We start from the raw sequence: 23,446 nt of genomic DNA, 5'->3' as shown, positions 1-23,446 counted from the left end.
TATTATATTTACTTTTGATTTCTTGTATTCTATTAAGTATTCGTTTTGATGTCTAGTGTTTATTATTTTAGTCCAAATTATTTTTCTAGTAGTAATACGATCGTGGAAAAATTACGAAATGGGGAGGATAAAAAGGACTAAAAAAAAAAATAAATAAAATCCGTTTATATCTTCCAGTCGCGCATGTGCTCTAAAGTTTGCCGAAATTTGAAAAAAAATCACATTTTTACAATAATTTTAATATTTTTCAATTAGTCTCTTTCCGAGTGTAATAGATCGAATACTTACTTATTGAAACTACATAAAATAATGTTAAAATATTATTTAAATCAATCAACATATTTGGATTGAGTATTGCCTTCAAAGATAGTGAAACTTTGAAATAAATGAAAGTTTTACAAATAAAGGTAGATCACAGTTCACCGATGAGCAATTAGCGACATCTCGCCAAAAATTGGCGGCATCGCAGCGACGATCCTCGGTGGCCCCACTTTCGTTTTGAAAATTATACCACCAGTGACAGAGCAGCGACGAAACGCCAATTAAAAACAAAATTCTCCCACAAGGTATGTTAAATCGGCTGTATGCGTGATTTGTTTACATTAAGGTGAGTTTAAAAAATCCAAAAATTAAGTCTAAAAAGTAAAAGTACGCCGGTGTGGGCGCGAAACATCAACCTTTTCATTACTAGGCGCGTGCTCTTCCGACTTGGTCACGGAGGCGATGAATAAAACGTAGCTTGTAGAGAGATAAACCGTTGAAGTCTTTTAAATTGTGCTAATCAGAGTGCTCCTGTGACCGTGTATATTCGACAATAACCGTTTGCGATCAGATAAAATCCACTCGCCACGTAATTTTGTAACAAAATGACGCGCGTCTATTTACTTTATTTTGTGGTTCTCCCATGTGTTCACTTTCTAATGATCGGCCACAGTTGCTATGTATAAATTCATACAATTATACTCACTCATCTCAAGAGTTTTCACTTCATGATGTAGAAGCAGGGGTAACTCTTGAACCCTGGAGCTCACTTCAGGAACAATTCGTCAGGAAAAAAATAGTATATAATAATAACCACATGCACATCACTGGCGATAGTTCGTGTATGTCACTTCGCGATTCTCCCCGAGGAATCGAAGGAGCGCGGACCAAAATGAAGTCCTCGCTGGTACGCGGTGGTAACTTCAACACCTCGACTGGATATCTCTTTCGGTTCGACGAAACCCAGCCGCCAGTGGCACACTAGCGGCAATCCTTCGACGCATCGCTATAGCGACGATCGACATTTACCGGCAAGTGGGCCACTAGGTGATGGCGACATTTACGGCATGAGGAAAGTATTTTAGACCATTAGTAATATTTATGACAAAACTAAGTTCTTGTGTGAAAACTCGTAACTCCAAGAAACTCATGTTGAACAATTGAACATCTCCGTTTTCGTTCATTCTTAGCTAAACGTACTTTGAAATATGATTTATGAGTAAATGGAGCGTCGTGGTCATTGACCCGCGCAAGTTAGAACGAGCGCTTGAATTTCTTAGAATTGCCAGACGTTACGCAATCGGAATACCTTGACCGATTGGGACAATTCTTTCTTCTGAATCATTACTAGGGCTATTACACTTAAATACTGAGAAGTCAAGTAACATAAGAATTTTTTTTCCAAATTTCGGCAAATTTTAGAGCACACGCCTAACCGGAAGATACAAAACGATTTTTTAACTCCTTTTTTTATCCCCAATTCGCAAATTTTCCGAGGTATTATGACTTGAAATAAAAATTTTGACATTTTAGGCCCATGCTATTGTTTATATATATGTTTATATTGACATCATTTTCTGTGGGAAATTGTAACCGTATTAAAATGTATATCTACAAACTGGCAATTATTTATTTGGAGTGTGAATATATAACTTAATTATTTGTGATGATGTTTAGGTGTCGTTAGGCCTAACACTATACCTAATATTATAAGTGGAAGGTGATAGCTTAAGTAACCATAGCAGTAAAGCAATCATATGCATACTAAATTAAATAGCAAGAGCACTGCCACAATTTTAGAAAATATGAACGACTCCCTGATACGACCAGATTAGGAAAGAGGCATAAGTAAAGCATTAAGTATATATTATAATGTACCCGGTGCTTGTGTTTATAAACAATCACATGTTCTCCTGTTTATAAACATCAAGGACGTTGGAGTAGTACACACCACGTTGGACTAATACAAGATGCAGTCGACGGACTTCCAGCACCACTTACAAGTTACATGACCACATGGGAGCAGCAGCGTCACTGCCGCCCGGAATGCCTATATAATGGAGAAGATTCAATGGACAGTTACCAGTCTTCGATAAGTCTCCCCTTCTCTAGCTTGCCTGGAGCTCTAGGAGAAACCCAACCTCAAAGCCTCTATTCTGCTGCAAGACTCTAGGTTTCCATTCCACCTAGCTTAGCTTGCTCGGAGTTCTATCGGGATCTCTATCTCAGTTGCTTAGCCTGCTTCGGGGCTCTGTGGCTCTTAACCCCCTCACTGCTTGCTTCGGAGCATTGGAGTTTCCTACACCATTCTACTTAGCTTACCCGGAGCTCAGTAGGGTTCCTGTCCTAAGGCTATAAGGTCTTGGACTATCTTTTTCTACCTCGCATTAGAGAGTTATATTGTACTATTTCCGTAACGACTGTTGCACTATATTAGAGGATTTTTAAAATAATAAACCGGTAGTGGAGTCGGTTTCGGACTCAACATAGCTCTACCAACCCCTTCAAAGTGAAGAACTTTTACAATATATATATATATATATATATATATATACTAAGAAGGCAGTCGTTATTAGTTTTATACGCAGTTCTTTTTGCTTTTTCAGACTCGCGATGTTGCAACGCTGGGGAAACCGCTGTCTAGTGTCAGAAGCAAAAATTGTATAACTTATACGTATCCACGTTTTTTTCTTGTTCTAACAGAGTGCTAACGGACAGGCGAGCAGTCAAGCTGCTGCTAAGCTTATATCGGTTTCCGAAGGCGGAAAAAATGAAATGAAGTCTTTAGTTTTACGTCTCACGATTATGCCGGTTAGGCTAAAGGAGACGGTGTTGATGAGAAATAAATGAAATGGCGGAATGAAGAAAGTGGGAGGAAACCGGAGAATCTCGAGAAAACCCATGAGCACGGTGTTTGTCCAGCACAAAGTCCACACAGAGCGAGCTGGGATCGAACCAGGGACCCCAAGTACCGGAGGTGAACGCTCTACCATTGAGCCAGCGCGCCCCCTTTTCGATGGCGGAGCACCAGGGCAAATGAAAGTTATGAAATTGATGAAATAACAGCAAGTGGGATTATCTGGAACTTATTGTGGACAGTATTCTCGATTCCAGTTAACATTAATTTCAGAATTTCCACATATTTGGTCATCGATGTGTTGGAATGAAAAACTAGCGAGAAAATTAAATACTGCGAAGAAACGTGTCAATTTTTATTATTGTGACAAATTATAGTGATTAAAGAAGTTTTGTTTGTAAGCCTGAAACTTAGCGCAATAATTGTCAATTTATAGTTAAATAACAAAATAATTATATATATATATAGTGTTGCAAAGTAACGTATTAAAACCTGGTGTTAATTTTATTTTACTATGGGGAAAATGTTGTTTGACAATTTCAGCAAATAAGCTGCTTTTGAGAAAATTGACATAAGTAAAAATTAACTTTTTATTGCTGCAATTCACAAGTTAACTGCACAGAGGTAAGATGGCGCTTCATTTACGGTGGAAAACAATGCTGAAAACTAAAGTTCAGCAAAAACATTGTAACCTCTATTTGTTCATTCTTACGCATATTTTGTATAGTGCTACTACTATTACTTTTACTATTATTATTATTATTATTATTATTATTATTATTATTATTATTATTATTATTACTATTATTATTATTATTATTATTATTATTATTATTATTATTATTATTATTATTATTATTATTATTATTATTATTATTATTATTATTATTATTATTATTTTACTTCTAGATGTTCTACTTTTAGCTGTTGATATTATTGTTACCTGACACGCATTCCTAACTTTGACGCACTTATTACTCGTAAAGCAAAAAATAGCAATAATTTTGTTCAAAATTTTAAAAATAACTAAATAAAAAATAGAAGTATTTTTATTTGTTAAAAACGTTAAAGACTTAAATTCATCAATTTAATCTGTGCTATTTATTTTTATTTGTAGATACGGACAAAATACATTCACCACCTACTGAGAGTCAATTCACAGGCGATGAAAGGAAGATTTTTCCATCCAACGTAAAACGACAGAGACGTAGAATAGGGACTGGAATACAACAAGAACGTCTGAGAGAAGTTTTCTTCAATGCTCCATTACCAGTACCCAACACAATTTCCACTGGAAATGAACTGTGCTTAAACCACAGTAGGATATTTCTGGAGGAACTGAAGAAATTCAGATTGTGGGCGTTGGAAAGTAAGTACAGCATTGAGAAATCAATATCGTTTACTCTTTATATTATCACTAGAACTACCAAGGTATCAAGAACTATTCAATCATTTTATTTTCTCGCCTCGAACTTCTATATTTGATACCGACCTCTTCGTCCTATCATCGTGACTTTTGTCTTCCTAAAGTTTATTTTTCATCCCATATCTTTTGTAATTCTTCCTTCAGTTCTCTAACACTAGAGTATTATATATGGGTTGGGGTATTATAATTGTACACTATTGCAGTGGGAATTGCAACATCCTGACATTGAAGTTAAAGTAAATATGAATTCTTGTGTATCGTAAGGTCACCAAGCATTGCAATATATAGGCCTACTTATTGCGTAGCATGTGAAACTAGTTCTTTACGTTCAAAGGCTGTTAAAATTAGGTCATATATCAAAATAGTTCTACTTACTGCCAGTGTCGTATTTGGGGGCAGGGGGCTTCCGGACTTAATCCCCCCGAAATCTTACTATAGTACAGTATATGAAATATCTTGCAGAATTTTCACATTTTCAGGCAATTCCCCCCCCCTGAAAGTTAGCAAAGCCCCCGAAATAAAATCGTAAATACGTCACTGCTTACTGCTAAAGATAATTAGGATTACTAGTATCACACGAAATATGCCCATAATATACAGGGTGATTTGAGATTCATACGAGGATTGTACAATTTTTAGTAGGTTAATATTCTTAAAAAAATAAAAATAAAACAATCTATGTGCATAAACGCCCAAAGTGACTGTCTTTCTACGCGCCAGAAATCTTGTAAAACTAGACCTTGAAGCGCTAAAGCGAAAATACTAATAATGATAGGAAATTTACACAGGAAGTCATACCTGCAGTTTTCAAAAAATAACTAATTCGAGACTCTGAGGCAATTGCATATGGGATTCCCGGAAATTCTATGAGGGGAATTCAGGTTCAAATGGACATGTATGGAAGATTTGACCCCTATGAAAATTCTCTTCGTGTATGGTACGCCAATGTTTTCCATAGGTGTGAAATTTATTCAACAATCACCAGATACAGCTCAGAGGCCATTTTACACTGGATATCCAACAACAATTACAATGGAAAGGATTTGGGAAGGTATCGGCCAGGGCCTGCTTAGTAGGTACCATCCCGGCATTTGCCTGGTAGGACTAAGGGAAACCCTGGAAAACGTCAGTCAGGATGGTCGGCAGCAGGATTCGAACCCACGACTTCCCGAATGCGAAGCCAACGCTCTACCACTTGAGCTAAGGAATTACTTTATGAACTATGCGTGTTGTGGCCTGAAGAAAAGAGGTTTTAAAGCAGGGGTGCAAATAAGCAACAAATTTTACTAGCCCAAGAAAAAAGCTACTAGCCCACATTCCACAATATAAATCATTTACTTACCTTCGGTATGATATTAAATACTCACCCGCATCGATGAAACACTCGCCCCGGACGAATGGTTATTTACGTCCCTGCTTTAAAGAATAGCAAGTAAGAGGCTTTCAAGCACTCACATCACTAATCTAGAATAGAAAACAAACTTGGAACATGCTAAATATAAACTCCTTTGATAAAGATCTTACAAATCATAATTATAACATTGATTTCGTACATGCGTACATGTGTTGAACCACACAAATATAATTTTCAATGAATATCCAGATGCATTATCTACTGCGAAAAGTGCGAGAGAATTCGGACAAATTGAAAATACCAAGCTTCCTCCTAGTAATTTTTCATACATTATACAAAAAATCAACAGAAAATACATAGGAAAATAGGATAAAACAAGCAAATTAGGTCCAGGATAACATTATTTAAATGTAATTCAAATTAGAGGCACAATTTGGAACGACCTTCATTCTTGGACGCTTTATAGACTATTTTTTTTTAACCACTGGCATTACTACTCCTTATGAACTTTATTCCAGTTGCAGTTCATTTGGTAATGATTTTACGTCTCATACACCTAGGGCTGCAGAAAGGGATGTTAAATTCCAAATGAATCGAGGAATATGGCCCGTTTTAAAGCTAACAACAGAGATGGAGTGGGCCGGTTCGTCAATGGGTCAAGTGGGTCAAGATTTGTGAGTGGGTCAGTGTGTCGTGGGTTAACAACACGTGACGCACTGCGATCCTCCACCCACACTGACCCACTCGGGCCCACCTATCCACTCTCTTCAGTGCATTGTAGACATCATCTTCTGTACACTGGTGAATTTGTCTACGTTTTACTTTCAAGGCCTCCATTTTGCTTCCTTTTTCATTTGTTTCTATTTACTTACCTGATGAGTATATCTAAGTGAAAAAAGAACTTAAGGTATTTTGGATATTGATATTTGCAATTGTAATAAAAAAATAGGACTTACTACTTAGCTTTCGAAAGACAGCCTGTGCGTTTCTAGAGAAGCTGACTACTAGAGAAAATATACTTTTGAATCACCTGTAATATATGAATTATTATGTAAAAAATTGAATCGTAACTGTGTGCGCGTGATCATCACGGCCAAATTGCAAAGACAAATGAAATGACTTTTTGTATATAGTTAGGCTCCAATCCTAACTGTAATGTTATGATATCGCTTTCGTTATATCTCCTAAGGGGGGGAGTGGGGGGTCCGAATTTTTGCGAAAAATTCAGTATCTAACGAGCCGTTCAACTTAGGGAGTTGAAATTCAGTATATTAACTATTTACTAAAAATAAATAGAACATGTTCTAGTATTTTTTAAATTCTCTTTTGTGTGTGTGTGTGTGTGTGTGTGTGAGGGGGGTGACTTTCTATATTGGTATTGGTGGAAAATTGGTAGCGGGTTGACATGTAAAAATAATCGAAAACCTTCAAAATTAGTTGAGAAACGATTAATAATTGAGAAACAAAAACTACAGTGCTTCGCATTTTATATGCGCTGTTTTCTATTATATAATAATTGCTGAAGCTTGTGTTTATTATATGGAGCGTTCAGAGCACAAGGCCATCAAGCCATAAAGTTGTGAGAAAAATATAGACATAAAATTTATACTGTAAGCTTAATTACAAATAAAACACAGTTCTGACCAGAGCAGAATGAAATATATTAAAAATTATACTTACAATGTGTTACAGTTTCAAGGATCTAACGTCCTCTCCATCAGACACCAACACTCTGCTCTGGTCAGAACTGTTTTTTTTTTTTTTTTTTGTTAAGCTACTTATCCAGAGCCATGGAGTTTGTTCATTAAGCTTAATTACATGGAAGTTTTAAGTTTGTACGCTATGCTTAATTATATGGACAATTTTACATTTTTTCCCCCTTTACGTTGGTCTACATTATCTTAATTTCAGACTTTCAAATTCCATCCTATTTTCCACAAGGAGATAATTATATAGGCTATGATTAAAAAAATTAAATTCATCGTAATATGACTCATGACAAACTACCATTTTATATAGGCCTAGTAAAGGTCAGATTAACCGGTATTGTAACACAGAGCGCTTGAGCTATTGACCTTAGAAATTCAAACTCTGATTAGTAATTAACAACTTCACAACCTTGTTTTATTACAAATGTAAACTCTTTAGTAAGTCGAGAGAAGGGCGTAGATCATGGGTCAGATTTAATGACGCTGGGTTTTGGTGGGTCAGAGTGGTTCATGGTGGGTTGTGAGTTACAACGGGTCACGGTGGGTCGTAGGTCACGATGGGTATTGGGAAGTTTTCATTGACCCACGCCATCTCTGGCTAATAAAGACATTCGATTAATAAAGTGGAAAATTAAAATGTACTGGGGGTGCTGAAACACCATTACCGTTTACACTACTTAAAGGATACACAGGGCTAGCTATCTTGAGTGAGGTTTTCCTGGGTTTTCCTTATTCAGACCAGGCAAATGCCGGGACAGTACCTAACATGCAGGTCGCAGGCTGCTTTCTTCCTTCCCCAATCCTTTCTTCTTTCTCTTTACACGGATAGTATGATCGCCGAGGGACGTCATTCCTCATATATGACGGGCTAACATGCCCAGAAATCATAGATGCCGAAAGCCCAGAAAACTAAATCCTAATTCTGATCCATCCCAGGCCACGCAAATTTTTGGTAGATAACATCATGTTTTTAAGTTTTCTCGGGGCTATTTCGTTTTATCCCGAGATATCAATATACCAGTTCTTTTATGATCATAACTCCTTAAGGTTGGTGTAAAGGGACGAGTTTTGCCGATAGATGTCACTAAAGTCTTCGTATTTCTCTCATGTATTTATTACCTTTGAAGAAAATTCACGATTTCTCTTACAAATTTAAACCTAGAGACTTCAAATTTTTAGGGAAGAAACTCCATAACCACTATCGAAGACAACAATCCGTGCCGATTTTTTATTTAGAATTTTCTTCATTGTTGAAACAGTTATATTGTTAAAGATTTGGATATCCACTTCACCAATCAGCCATTTAAACAATTAAGAAAATTTTAAATAAAAAATCGGCACGGATTGTTACCTTCGATAGGTTATGAAGTTCCTTCTCCAAAAATCTGAAGTCTCTAGGTTGAAATTTGTAAGAGAAATCGTGAATTTTCTTCAAAGGTAATAAATACATGAAAGAGATACGAAGACTGTAGTGACATCTATCGGCAAAACTTGTCCCTTTAAACCGACCTTAATCATCCGCTTCTTGGTCTAAAGAGTATAAGCGAGGAACGTAAAACTAGAAATTCCATTTTCTATTTTCAGTTGTGAAAAATGAAAACAAACAAACAAACAAACAAACAAACGCAAACGTACTTCCGAAGCCTCTTATTTCATGCAAATATATTTTTTTTGACTTTTAAAATTAGTTTGTCATTCATGATTTTTTTTCCTGCTAATTATATGAAATATATTCAGGGGATAAAGTCAGTAATTTGGCTTCCATAATAAATAATAATAATCTAATGTAAACTAAAATGACGTTTAAGCTCTCCCCACGATATTTTCATTTTGTATTTCACACTGATATTATTATTATTATTACCACAAATTTCTTTGTTAGGTTGAAAATGGGTTAAGTTTCTTAATTGGTTTGGAATTCAACGTCTCTTTTAGCATCGAGAACATCTCGATATGAGATGTTGAATTCCAAGTACATAAACATTAAACTCTCACCAGAAACCAAACCTTTGTCTGTCGTACCGAAGACCCATTCGCTAATTATATAGTCACGAGGGTAAGTTTTAATAGCTTGTTTACGATAAGATGAATAATGAAAAACAAATACGCTTGTTGTTTAATTTGTTTCTCTGTGTCTCTCTCTCTATATATATATACACACACAGAGAGAGAGAGAGAGAGAGAGAGAGAGAGAGAGAGAGAGAGAGAGAGAGACAGACAGACAGAGACAGAGAGAGAGAAATGGCTATATATATATATATATATATATATATATATATATATATATATATATATATATATATATATATATATATATATATATATATATATATATATATATATATATATATATATATATATATATATATATATATATATATATATATATATATTTATTTCAGAATAGCCTTCACGTACTTATTTTGTACCCTGAATTTCTATATTAATATAATCCAACTCGTTATCTTTTTACTTCAAGCAAAAAGTTGCATTTTTTGAACTTCAACAAACTCATCTACTGTTTTTTCCACCTCCTCCTTTTTAGTATGCTCTAACAGGGACACAGGAAACTGTAACACATCGGGAAGAGGCCTTCTCTACACTATGCATGCTCTTGCTTGAATAAGCGGCATAAAGCTAGAATTGATTTTTTACAGTTTCCTGCTTCTGCTCTTCGAATTGGATAGGCTACTCTACTGTCAATATGTGGGGGCGCGGTGGCTCAGTAGTAGAGCGTTCACTTCCGATGCTTGGGGTCCCTGGTTCGATCCCAGCTCGCGCCGTGTGGACTTTGTGGTGGACAAACACCGTGCTCGTGAGTTTTCTCGGGGTTCTCCCGTTTAATCCCACTTTCTTCATTCCACCATTATCACTCATCTCTCATCATCAGCGTCTCCTTTAGCCTAACCGGCATAACCGTGCGACGTAAAACTCAAAGATTTCATTTTTCTACTGTCAATATGTGGGCCGCCAAAGGCCAGCAGTATGGTGACCAGAGGACAGGACAGGACAGCCGAGCGAAGATTCAGCTCTGTGATCAATGCAACTAAACTTCGTAATGCATATCTTTTGAAACACATTCTAGACAAGTTCCTCTCCAACGTTGTAACTTAAACACTCAGACCTCTCTCTCTCTCTCTCCGCATCCTCTCCTGCATCCGTCTGCCTCAGCTTGACTGACCTTCCTCTGATCAATATGCGGTCAGTATAAAAGGTAAAAACCAGAACTCTAGTATTACTTAAAGCATGTTGATAGATTTCCCTCATGTCTATATAGTTGGCGTACATGTCTTCACCTCGAGAGATCCAAGTTCGATTCAAGTCGGATTTCATGTGGTAGGGATCCCACGTTAAGTTGTAGGTCCATGTGAAATATAGCCTCAGTGCTGAAAGGGACTTTAAAACTACAAACTGGGGAATACGGTGGCTCAGCGCTAGATCGCTTACCTCTGGAGCGTGGGGTCTCTCGTTCAATCCTCGTCCAAGTAAGTTTGTCATGGACAACATCCTGTCGGTGGGTTTTCTTGGGGTACTGTTGTTTCCTCCCACATTCTTACATCATTCACTTGCCTTAATCGTATATCTCTTCTAGCCTAAAGGGCATAATCGTGGGACGTTAAACTGAAAGATTTAAACTGCTAACCAACCAACCATCCAAGAATGTTGTTGTTGTTCATACTTATGTGTAGCCGTTATATGTACGTATAACCTAAAGCAGCTATTGTTCCCTAGTCTTTTGTTTAGAAGTGTTAATAAGAGAAAATGTTCTTGTGACATTGTTAGCAAGATCAGTTTCCTCTTAAATCGCTGTACTTTAGTGCGTAAATAAACACAGGAAATGGTCTTCCATATTGTTATTGTATTATAAGATGCTTCTTTTAACTAAAAGTGAAGGTCGACCTTGAAATTAATGATGTCACACATATTATTGTTTATCTAATGACTAACACTATTATAATGCAGTTACCGTTAGCTAATGAGAGTGAAATTGTGTCTTCTTCTTTTTAACGCTGATCTAAGCTTTCTTGACTGACATGGAAATGCTTGCGCTTATTTACATGTAATTGACAGAGTACGGATAATGTTTAATGGCAATTAACAAGTACATGAAGAAAAATAGAGAAAACTTGTGTTTGGGTGTATATGTATAGCAGTGGCGGATCCAGGGGGGGGCAATCACGAGAAGAGGGAACTTTTTTTTAATTTTATATATAAATAAAACCCATCCCAGAGTTTGGAGCTCTTAAAAGTAGCTCTAAGTATAAGTATTACAACCCACAGCCCCTCCAGAAGTCCGTCCTGAATCCGCTCCTGATGTATAGTGTGTTTCAGATAAAATGTGCAGTCCTTATAAATCACGAACGGTTAGAGATAATACGATGCAGCAAAAAGCGAGACGGGCAAATGTCAATATTCTCATGGAATCCGGCGTACTGCTTGCCGTACAGTGTCTTATCATGGGGCATAAGTAGATAGCGAAATTCTGGTGGGATGAGAAGGAATTTCCCCCATTTTTCGACAAAATTTCCCTTCACTGAAATCATATTGGGGGGAGGTGAATAAAGTGGCATCTTTATCAGAAGTTCGAAAGTAATTACAGTAATTCATTTAGGAGTGTACTTAACATATATTTCTCATAAAATTAATGGATGAAGTCCCTAAGCTTAGTATGGTTTAGCTATTTTGTCGAAACATTTCAGTGATGTTTTATTTATTTATTTATTTATTTATTTTAAATCTTCTATCTCCTCGCTACTTCGACTATTATGACTTGGCACCGTGGGTTCAGTGGGATAATCCAATAACTTTAAATGACAAAATATATCTAATGCATCGTAGAAAATATTATGAAAATAAAATCTAGCGAAATTTGTTCGTGTGGGGCAATGTTTCCAAAATTGTCACCATTTAACTATGAGTTCGTACACAGTCAGATCAAATATAAAGTGCTTATCATCACAAACGGCTGAAGGTACGGTGTCTCCCTGCTATGCCTAATTCCTGTTCTGCCTAATTAACGCAAAAAAGGGATATTTAGATTTACGGGAAATGTAATAGTAATTATTTTCCCTACAATTCCAGTTGCTTTCAGGACCTGTTGATTTTCTTATATCGTTTCAGCTTCTCTGAAATTAAACTAGCAATCTTAGATCACCATAATTTTACTACGAGTATATCTACGCGATATCTGTTGGCCGTCTACAACTTCAACGAGGAGATCTTATCCTTCTGGTTGCGACGAAATCGCGAAACCAAATTGCAACTAACTGAACAGTAACATAGTTAAAGGTTCTATTATAACTACCCTTACGGAAACGTGCATTGATACTCTCTCATGACGGAAAATTTTTAAAAATAATAAGAAGAAAATTTATATTTTTAAAAAATAACTTTTGATATTAAAGTAATTCAATCAACATCATAAATATATAAATTGGAACAATAGAACCTAACAGAGTAGGTTGCATAGTATATAAGCAATTACGGACAACCATTCTTTTATTGTATGGTTAATTTACGGATCTCTGTCCGTAGACTAAATAACAATTACTACTATAAGCACAGTAAGGTGCTGTATACAAAAACTCTTTAGTTGTGTGGAATTTAAGTGTTATAATATGTAATATTTTACCATCGAGAAAAGACATACTTCTCAACAGTAAAAGAATCTCCATTTGAAAGATGTCAACATAAGCTTGTTTGTGATTGTACAAAACTGGAAAATGTAAACAAATCCCTATCTCTGATTGGTTGAATGTTTGTTCCCGATATTGAAATGAAACTTGTAGATATATTTGTATCTTTTGTTTTCTTTCATGCAAGTTTGTTTTCTTAAGTTTTCCAATAACTAATTAAGTTACTCAGAGTTGAAATATAACATTCTTCTTTCTTCGTGTTCTATCTCAGCCTCCGCCAAGTGAACTTTGTGGTGGACAAACACCGTGTGCTTGGGCTTTCTCGGGGTTCTCCCGTTTCCTCCATTCCATCACTTCATTCATTCTCATCATCATCGTCTCCTTTAGCCTAGCCGGCATAATCGTGGGACATAAAACTCAAAAATTTCATTTCATTTTTCTTCTTTCTTCGTTAGTAACATATTGAGTCATGTTCCCCTATAGAACAACTTGCTGACTCCATCCCTGAATGAATATGTGTTGGTCTCTGCATACGTCATGTGTTGTTTATTACATTAGTAGTCTAGCAATGTATGTTGAATTTCTTCTTTTTTTCTTTTCTTATGCATATCGATTCTATTACAATATACTTCAAATGGAATCTAGAACGTTTTGGTTGGTTTGGCTTTGGTTGTAAGGGATGTTTCGTTATAAAAGATATTTGTGAGCATTAATTATATACTCGTAATGAGAAAAAGAGAGAATTAGTTCACATGGAAACTATAAAATGCAACTTTAAAAAAAAAAAAAGTATTTTGAATTTTGTGATTTTATACTTGAATACACCGAAACTTTACACCAAACCAGCCTAACACCTAAACGTCCTTATATCAAAATGTCTTACATCGAAACGCCCTACACTGAAACAGCCGTATCCCACTCCATGACATGATTACGTGATGCATGACATACTTTCTTCAGAGTCTATTACAGTATTAGAAATCTATTCAATGTCTATTTTGATAATTAGCCTCTTTTTTTCTTTTGTTATTTTTTTCCGTTTTCATTTTTTTTTTTTTTTCGTTTACTGCTGATGCGCCTTTCTTAGTGTACGGTTGAGCGTGATTTGCACCCATGAAAAAAAAAAAAAAAAAAAACCTGTTCAAAGGCTTCAGAGTGGCTATTGATAGTTGTGTCCAAAAGTTCTTTGGATAGAACGTTATTTGCGGGCGTGTGGAACTGTTAGGCTTAATTCGATGATATTCGATTCGATTAATCCTGAATTACACCAGTTGAATGTACTTTTTTTGTAATAAGGATGGCATTTTTGTGGAAGGTTATTTTTCAAGGAGTATTAAAATATCGAACTTGAAGAAATGCGTTTGTTTCGAAGAAAACCAGTCGCTAAACTATTAGTTGTAACGTTAGCTTCCAAGTAAAAGCAATTCTAAGGAGTCATAAGCTATGATGCAGTACCTATAATGGGCTATAAATATTTCCTTTACGTTACTAACACCAAAGACAGTAAATTATGTTTGAAATTCAGAGTAAATATGGTGTAGATGTCATAGTGGAAAGCCATTAGAGAATTCTACGTAATTTATAGAACAATTCTAATTTAAAATGTGGAGGAATATCTGGCCAATTACATGCAAAAAATTGTTGACATTCAGTTTACTCGCCGAAGTAGCTCTAAACAGCAACAAATACGTTTCTGATTGGCCGAAACTAGATATCAACTAATTCTTGATCGTAATTGGCCAATCATTTTTACATATTGAAACCTAAGTTGCTTATTTCAAATAAGGAAGCATTACACTGGTCTACATCAATTTTGCTGACTGGAGGCTATCAGCTGTTCTTTAATAATTCGAGTGTGCTAAATCCAAAAATGAAATCCGTTTTTCTCTATCACGTCAGGTATTTTCACAAAATGAAATTTTATCTAATATTTCATGTATGCTTCAGAACCATTAATCGTAACGTAGTTCTACAAGATGTCACAAGATGGCAGCACATTCACTGTTACGTTTAATTTTATTTTTACGAGTTAATATCATGTTGAATTAAAATTGAAGAGGATATTACGTATGTAAAGGGTTGAAATAAAGGAGCACTAGCAGGGTGCTGCTGAATTTTTATGCAGGGTGACGAATTACGCGGCACTCTTTGCTTATGGAAAACATGGCGAGTTAATAGATTGCGAAAGGTGTGCTAGAATTTTGTAGAAATTTTGCAAACATTTACTGATCTGGTTATTTCTAGTATTGGTGTAGTGATATCTACAGGATTACAGCTATTGTAGTGTAGACTACACACATTCTGATCAAGTTGGCAGCTGTACCGAGTTTAAATAACATTACATCTATTCGTAGAAAGTGTAAGAACGATCCGGATATATTTTGCTATATTTGTGGTTCTTTCACAACCCCGAAACAACGAACAAATATTTCGGAATTTATACGAAAAGTGTATCATGCATACTTCGGAATTCAATCGGGCGACCAAGATAAACCATGGGCACCACATAAAGTATGCAGGACTTGTGTAGAAAATCTCAGACAATGGAGCAAGGGTCGAAGAGCAAGCTTAGTTTTGGAATCCCAATGGTGCGGCGAGAGCAGCAAAATCATGTAAATGACTGCTATTTCTGTATAGTAAATGTATCTGGAATGAGCAGGAAATCTAAACATACTATTCAGTATCCTGATCTTTACTTTGCTAGAAGACCTGTTCCTCACAGTAATGAAATTCCTATCCCTACATGCAGCACGTTTGCAAGTTCCAGTGATGATGACGATTGCCCTGTCAACACAATACAGAACGTAGTGACGAGGATTTTGTGGTGTCTGATGAATACAATTCATGCAAACCCTTCACTCAATCAGAATTAAATGATTTAATTCGCAACCTTGCTCTACCAAAAGCATCAGCAAAATTGCTGTGTTCAAGACTGAAAGAAAGGAATATGTTCTACCAGGAAAACTATCGTATATCGGGACAAAGAGAAGCATCTATTACAATATTTTCAAAAATATGAAGAACTTGTGTATTGTTCAGATATAGAAAGACTAATTGAAGCTATGGAATGTGATTATGATGCGAATGAATGGAGGCTCTTTATTAACTCTTCGAAGAGGAGTTTAAAGTGTGTATTGCTGCATAATAGCAATAAGTTGGCATCCATTCCTGTTGGTCATCTTTGCTTTATTTGTTTATGGGACAGCCGTGCAAGGAATGAACACTGGGTACGAAGATTGTGGCCTGCCAGAGTAGATTTTGAAGTAGGAGTGAAAATCATTCAGAATGAACCGCTTGTTGACCCTAAGAAAGTGTTACTAACTCCACTACACATAAAGCTGGGATTAATAAAACAGTATGTAAAATCTTCGAATCAGGATGGTGCTTGCTTCAAATACACTTGCTCGAAATTTCCTGCATTGACTCAGGAGAAAATGAAAGCTGGTATTTTTGACGGCCCCCAGATAAGGTTGCTAATGAAAGATAAAGAGTTCTTGCAAACCACGAACCCCACAGAAAGAGATGCATGGGATGCTTTTTGTGCCGTTGTTAGAAACTTTCTTGGAAATTTTAAAGCGGACGACTACGAGGAACTTGTTGACAATTTGTTGGCCACATTTCAGAAGTTAGGAGTACATATGAGTATGAAGCTTCACTTCCTACACAACCATCTAGACTATTTTCCTTCCAATCTTGGTGCCCTTAGTGAAGAACAGGGTGAACGATTTCACCAGGATATCAAAACCATGAAGAACCGGTACCAGGGAAGGTGGAACGAAAACATGATGGCGGACTATCGTTGGTGCTTGCAGCGTGACGTTCCGGGCGCCACTTACTCCAGAAAATCAAAGAAACGAAGATTTTTGCCTAAATAGGTAAGCACGCTGTGTTATTTGGTTGTGTCCATTTATCAGCTTGAGGTCGTAAATGAAATTAAAAAATGTATTGGATTTGCTTAACTTTCTATCAAGTCTAAATTCATTATGACAAATAGGTTCGTAAAACTACTCCATACGTAATATTCTGGAACCATAAACATCAAATCGTGTATATATATATATATATATATATATATATATATATATATATATATATATATAGTATGATATGCGTAGGTGGGTATCAGTAACTTTATCGTAACTTGTTCCGTATTTATATTTAATATTAAAGCAATAGTACAATATTTAATGTAAGTTTCTTACTAAGATATATGGAACAAATAAGAAATTCTGTCAGTGTAAGTATGATCAGATTGTGTAAAATTCTGACGTGATAGGCAAAAACTAACTACACCACTGGAATCAGCGACCTCGGTTTTTAAAAAAACAAGTCAAATACCTCAGTCAGCAGAAAAAAAGTTTTCATATGTAGACCAGTGTTATAGGCCTCAGTTTCAGTTGTACTAGCTGCCAAAAGCTACGAAAATTGAATTATTTATGTTATTAAATCGGAGCTATTTTATAAATAGTAGGCCCATTATTTTTTAAGTGGCTTTCCATAACAAAGTACATGCAAATTTAGGTGCATTTCAAATAGAATTTACCTTTTTGTTGATAGTTATACGAGGGTCATTCGGAAAGTAAAGAACGTTTTTGTATAAACACTTTAATAACTGATATACAAAGGCGAAATTTGTGTTACATACTATGTGATACTTAAGTTACTTTTCGACATAGTCGCCGTGTAAATTTAAACACTTGTCATACCGTTGTACAAGTTTTTCTATGCCTTCGGCATACACAGTTGCCGCCAAACTGTTGAACCAATCACTAACAGCTTCCTTAAGTTCATCATCACTGCCGTAGTGGCTTCCACCCAAAAAGTCTTTCAACTTTGGGAATAGGTGGAAGTCACTGGGGGCTAAGTCTGGACTATAGGGTGGATGCTCTCAAACTTCCCACTTAAACTGCTGAAGCAAGTCCTCGTCAATGCCGCGGAGTGAGGACGGGCATTGTCGTGGAGGAGGATGACGCCGCTGGTCAGCAATCCGCGCCTTTTGTTTTGAATCACGCGGCGAAGTCGACGTAACGTCTGACAGTAGGCAGCTGCATTTATGGTCTCACCTCTCTGCATGTAGTCAACGAGCAAAACACCCTTACGATCCCAAAAGACCGTAGCCATAACCTTTCTGGTGCTCAAAATTTGTTTTTTTTTTTCGGCTTTTTCGGAGAATTTGAATGGTGCCATTCCATGGATTGGCGCTTTGTTTCTGGAGTGATGTGCGAAATCCACGTCTCATCTCCAGTAACAATACGATTTAAAAGTTCATCGCCATCCTTATGGTAACGGCTGAGAAAAGTCAATGCGGCTCCCATTCGCTTGGTTTTGGGTTCCTCCGATAACAGTCGAGGCACCCACCTTGCACTAATTTTTTTGTAACCAAGTTCACCACTGACAATTTCGTACAACAAAGTTCTTAAAATTTCAGAAAAGAATTCGTGCAGCCCATCAATAGTGAATCGCCTATTCTCTTGAATTTTCCGCTCAATTCTTTCTTTGAGTTCGTCATCCACAACAGAAGGCCGGCCCGAGAGTTCCTCATCGTGCACATTCGTCCGTCCGTCATTAAACATAATGCACCACTTACGAACTGATGCTTCATTCATTACATTTCCATACACCTCAGTGATCTGTCTATAAATTTCTATCGGACGCACTTTTCTTGCATTCAAAAATCTTATCACACTACGAACCTCACACTTGGCGGGATCAGTAATTGTATCGCACATTTTAAGGCCAACATACACTAGCGTATTTTCAGCGCGCATTTTCGGTCCGTAAAATGATGTCGTAAATTTCGGTCCGTAAGTTGGCCCATACACCTAGCGTAAAAATAGGCGCGTAAAAGAAGAAGAAAAAGAAGCGGTCAGTTTTCGCTCTTCCTTTTGCCTGTTGTTTAAGCACGCGGTCGTTTTCCAGTTTGCTCAAGTTGTTTGAACAGGACAGATCTGTGTTTTAAATGCAGGTCCTATAAACATTATGCTATTAAGGAAACGAATAAAAAGAAAGAACAAAACAATAGAAACATTTGGACTAGCAAGTGATATTCAATGTAGGAGTACTTTTTATTTCTTTTTATAGTATCGGAATGTGAAAATTCCCATAGAATGTTTTAACAAAGTTAAATCAGACAGATTTAAAAAGAAAGAAAGAAAGAAAGAAAAACAAAAGCTAAATCCACGATTTTGCGAAAGCAGTAATTCAATTTAATAAATTTTCTCACTAAATTTGTTAGATTTCTCGAATAAATAAATAAATAAATAAATCTTCCCTCTGTGGCGTAACATATCTCATAGAACCAGGGCCTACCATCCAGCTTGTGCCACTCATGCCTTTAGGGCAGGATGCGAATCCCGGGGCGGAATTTCCTTCTATTTTGTTTTAATCCCTTCCAAAAGTAACAAATTGAAACATTGGTCCCTCACAAAGCAATCAACTATCTTCTGTTAGGAACTATTTTATCCCCCTTCAAATATACACAACCTAATTCGCGCACTGCTATTGGGTAATATATGCTCAGCACATCAGCTGCTCTTGTAGAATCTAGTCCTTAATGAAAGGGTCAACAAAAAGAAGGAAAGTCAACCGTCTCCAAGTACAAACAAACCAAGTTTTAATTTCGAAGTGTGAGTTACAAAGAATATCTAGAATAATTAAAATTTTATATTTAGAAAACGAATTAACACTTAATCTGGGATATAACATAACCAAATGAAAACAATATCAATTGTATTGTTGTACTTTACTAATATGAAATGCGGCAACTAATTCACTCTCCTGTTTTCTTTCACACTCTTTGAAGCATAGCATTTGTTCTAACAGTGACGATATTAATGCACCATGCTACATTACATTGGATAGTACATTTGCTCATAATAAGAAGTTTTTGGAAGTTAAAATATCTTTTTAAGATAAAAAATACTTTACCTTAAATACAACTAATTTTTAAATATATAAGTGCTTGTGTTATCCCTTATCCATTTAGCAACTGTAGAATAGATTGCTTTATATTTAGAATAGTTCTCATCAGAGTCGTAGCTAAGTTGGGGGACCAGCGGGGCGGTTGCCCCGGGCGCTGATAGCAAGAGGGTGCCGAAGAAGCAAGAAGAAAGGAAAGTATTGGAAATGAAAATAGATTTGTTAAAAATTTTCTTGCTCGCTACGCCCGCAATCCAAATGTTTCAATAAGAGTTAGAACAAGTTTTTACTTATTACTTAAAAAAAAAGCTATTATATATGATTTCTTAATGACGATGTGACATACATGCTGCCAAGTAATGACTTACAGTGTAAACAAGAGCGTTTACAAAATCAGAAACGGTCACAGTCTTAAATACGTACGTATTCGGCATTTTGATGATGATGAGTTTGGTTAGTTAATCACCTTTTTCTTACCAATCGTTTTAATCATGACGGTGAGAATAAAGGTATGAAAAACGAAAGGAGTGAAGAGACACACAAGTTGTTGTTTGCGCGGGAATATTAAAAATTAAGGTAAACAAGGAGAATAATAACGTTCTTGAATTTGAAACAGTTGTAGAATAGGGGCTTAATGGGTCAGAAGTTTACCCCACGAATTTCGTCTTTTTCAAAGACTGATCGCTACCAGTTTTTTTTTTTTTTTTAATTTCATTAACATATGAAATGCTACCAATTTAAAGAAATTTATTGGGATCATTTCTCCATTAACTACTTGTATCGCCAGGATTCTTTTTTGTGCTTCCGTATCTAGTTGTGTGATATTTTTTATTTATCTACATACATACAAAATACACACACACACATATTATATATATATATATATATATATATATATATATATATATATATATATGTGTGTGTGTGTGTGTGTGTGTGTGTGTTTGTGTGTGTGTGTGTATTTTAATATTTTTATTAATAAAAGTAACCTTAAATTCAGAATTTTCAGTCATTAAGAAATTAAGTAAGTACTATAATTTTAAACATACACTATGTGATCAAAAGTATCCGGACACCCGGCTGAAAATGACTTAGAAATTCGTGGCTTCCTCCATCGGTACTGCTGGAATTCAATATGGTGTTGCCCCACCCTTAGCCTTGATAACAGCTTCCACCCTTGCAGACATACTTTCAATCAGTGCTGGAAGGTTTCTTGGGGAATGGCAGCCCATTCTTCACGGAGTGCAGAGTGAGGCCTGGCACAATCGGCGTTCCAAAACATCCCAAAGGTGTTCTATAGGATTCAAGTCAGGACTCTGTGCAGGCCAGTCCATCACAGGGATGTTGTGGTTGTGTAACCACTCCGCCACAGGCCATGCAGTATGAACAGGTGCTCGATCGTGTTGAAACATGCAATCGCCATTCCCGAATTGCTCTTCAACAGTGGTAAGCAAGAAGGTGCTTAAAACATCAATGTAGGTCTGCGCTGTGAGAGTGCTACGCAAAACAACAAGGGGTGCAAGCCCCTTCCAAGAAAAACACGACCACACAATAACATCATCACCTCCGAATTTTACTGTTGGCACTACACGTGCTGACAGATGACGTTTACCGGGCATTCGCCATACCCACACCCTGCCATCGGATGGCCACATTGTGTACCGTGATTCGTCACTCCACACAACGTTTTTCCACTGTTCAATCGTCCAATGTTTACGCTCCTTACACCAAGCGAGGTATTTACCTGCGTGATGTGTGGCTTATGAGCAGCCACTCGACCATGAAATCCAAATTTTCTCACCTCACGCCTAACTGTCATAGTACTTGGAGTGAATCCTGATGTAGTTTGGAATTCCTGTGTGATGGTCTGGATAGATGTCTGTCTATTACACTTTACGACTCTCTTCAACAGTCGACGGTCTCTGTCAGTCAACAGACGAGGTCGGCCTGTACGCTTTTGTGCTGTACGTGTCCCTTCACGTTTCTACTTCACTATCACATCAGACACAGTGGCCCTAGGGATGTTTAGGAGTGTGGAAATCTCGCGTACAGACTTCTGACACAAGTGACATCCAATCACCTGACCACGTTCGAAGTCCGTGAGTTCCGCGGAGCGCTCCATTCTCCTTTCTCACGATGTCTAATGACTACTGAGGTCGCTGATAATGAGTACCTGGCAGTAGGTGGCAGCACAATGTACCTAATATAAAAAACGTATGTTTTTGGGGGTGTCCGGATACTTTTGCTCACATAGTGTATGTAGTAGCCAAACTACATTTTGGATTTCAAGTACGAACATTAAACATATTCTTTACCTCCATCGATCAATATTAAGAAACTCGCAAAGAAGGTCTCTTCAGAGTTTCCGTTATATTTCACAAAATATTTTTGACCGTAAAACGATCAAAATTAAAATCTTCTTTATGTGGTCACATACAGAATAAAATTACAAAAGTTTACAATTATTACTGGAAATGATGCTGTTACCCATTTCGAACATTTTTAAATCACATAGTTTCTAACGTATTAAAATTTCATTTCTTATATATAGTATGAAACGTAAAAAGTTGTAAATTTTTATAACTTTTCTCAAAGTGGATTTGTGTACAGCAAAGACAGTTTTGTAAGTTTAACAAAAAGTCCAAAATAAGCCTCTTGAAAACAGCTTTTATTTATAAAAGAATAGAGAATGATCACTTTCGGTTGTTGCAATAGTCTGTGCAAGCAGCATGATAAAAATTCAACGTAGCATAACAAGAACAGCTGTTTCTCTTATTTATAAATAAATAAATAAATAAATAAATAAATAAAAGAAGGAAGCTTGATAAGGTGAGTGTAGGGGCGGCGAATTCTACTTCGCCCCTGGCGCCGAAATCTCTAGCTACGGCTCTGTTTTTCATCCACCTTCTAAACATTTGTATTGTTTACTAACACTTATCGATTCGACTGTGATATTCCTCATTATTGTAATATATATATACAGTGGCGGATCCAGGATATAATCAAGGGAGGGGCTAAACCATATTTTGCCGTTTTATCCAGTGTAAGGCAGGATTGAAGCCCATTTTATCCAGTGTATACCTGAGCGTCAAAGGGGGGGGGCTATAGCCCCTGTAGCCCTCCCCTTGGATCCGCCACTATATATATATATATATATATATATATATATATATATATATATATATATATATATATAATTTTTCGAACTTTTAATATTCTCCTTCACCGGACGCAAATTCTTATTAATTAATACACTGAGAAAAGTCCGTTATTCGGACAGCGGTA

The 23,446-nt window shown here is 36.5% G+C and overlaps 1 protein-coding gene across 2 annotated transcripts in view; it reads left to right on the top strand.

Annotated features, from left to right (window-relative positions):
• The window catches only part of LOC145670236 (nose resistant to fluoxetine protein 6-like), a 158,032-nt gene that overhangs the window by 48,050 nt on the left and 86,536 nt on the right, over positions 1-23,446 (top strand). For both annotated transcript variants that reach the window (XM_081738632.1, XM_081738631.1), the window contains exon 2: positions 4,236-4,487. In XM_081738632.1, coding sequence (XP_081594758.1) covers positions 4,236-4,487 — 252 coding nt within the window. The remainder of the gene's footprint in view (positions 1-4,235; positions 4,488-23,446) is intronic.

Source organism: Thermobia domestica, chromosome 14, assembly GCF_964235325.1.
Source record: "Thermobia domestica chromosome 14, izTheDome1.hap1.1, whole genome shotgun sequence".
Classification (NCBI taxonomy): domain Eukaryota; kingdom Metazoa; phylum Arthropoda; class Insecta; order Zygentoma; family Lepismatidae; genus Thermobia; species Thermobia domestica.
Note: the sequence above shows the minus strand (reverse complement) of the source record. Positions and strands in the feature narration are given on the sequence as shown.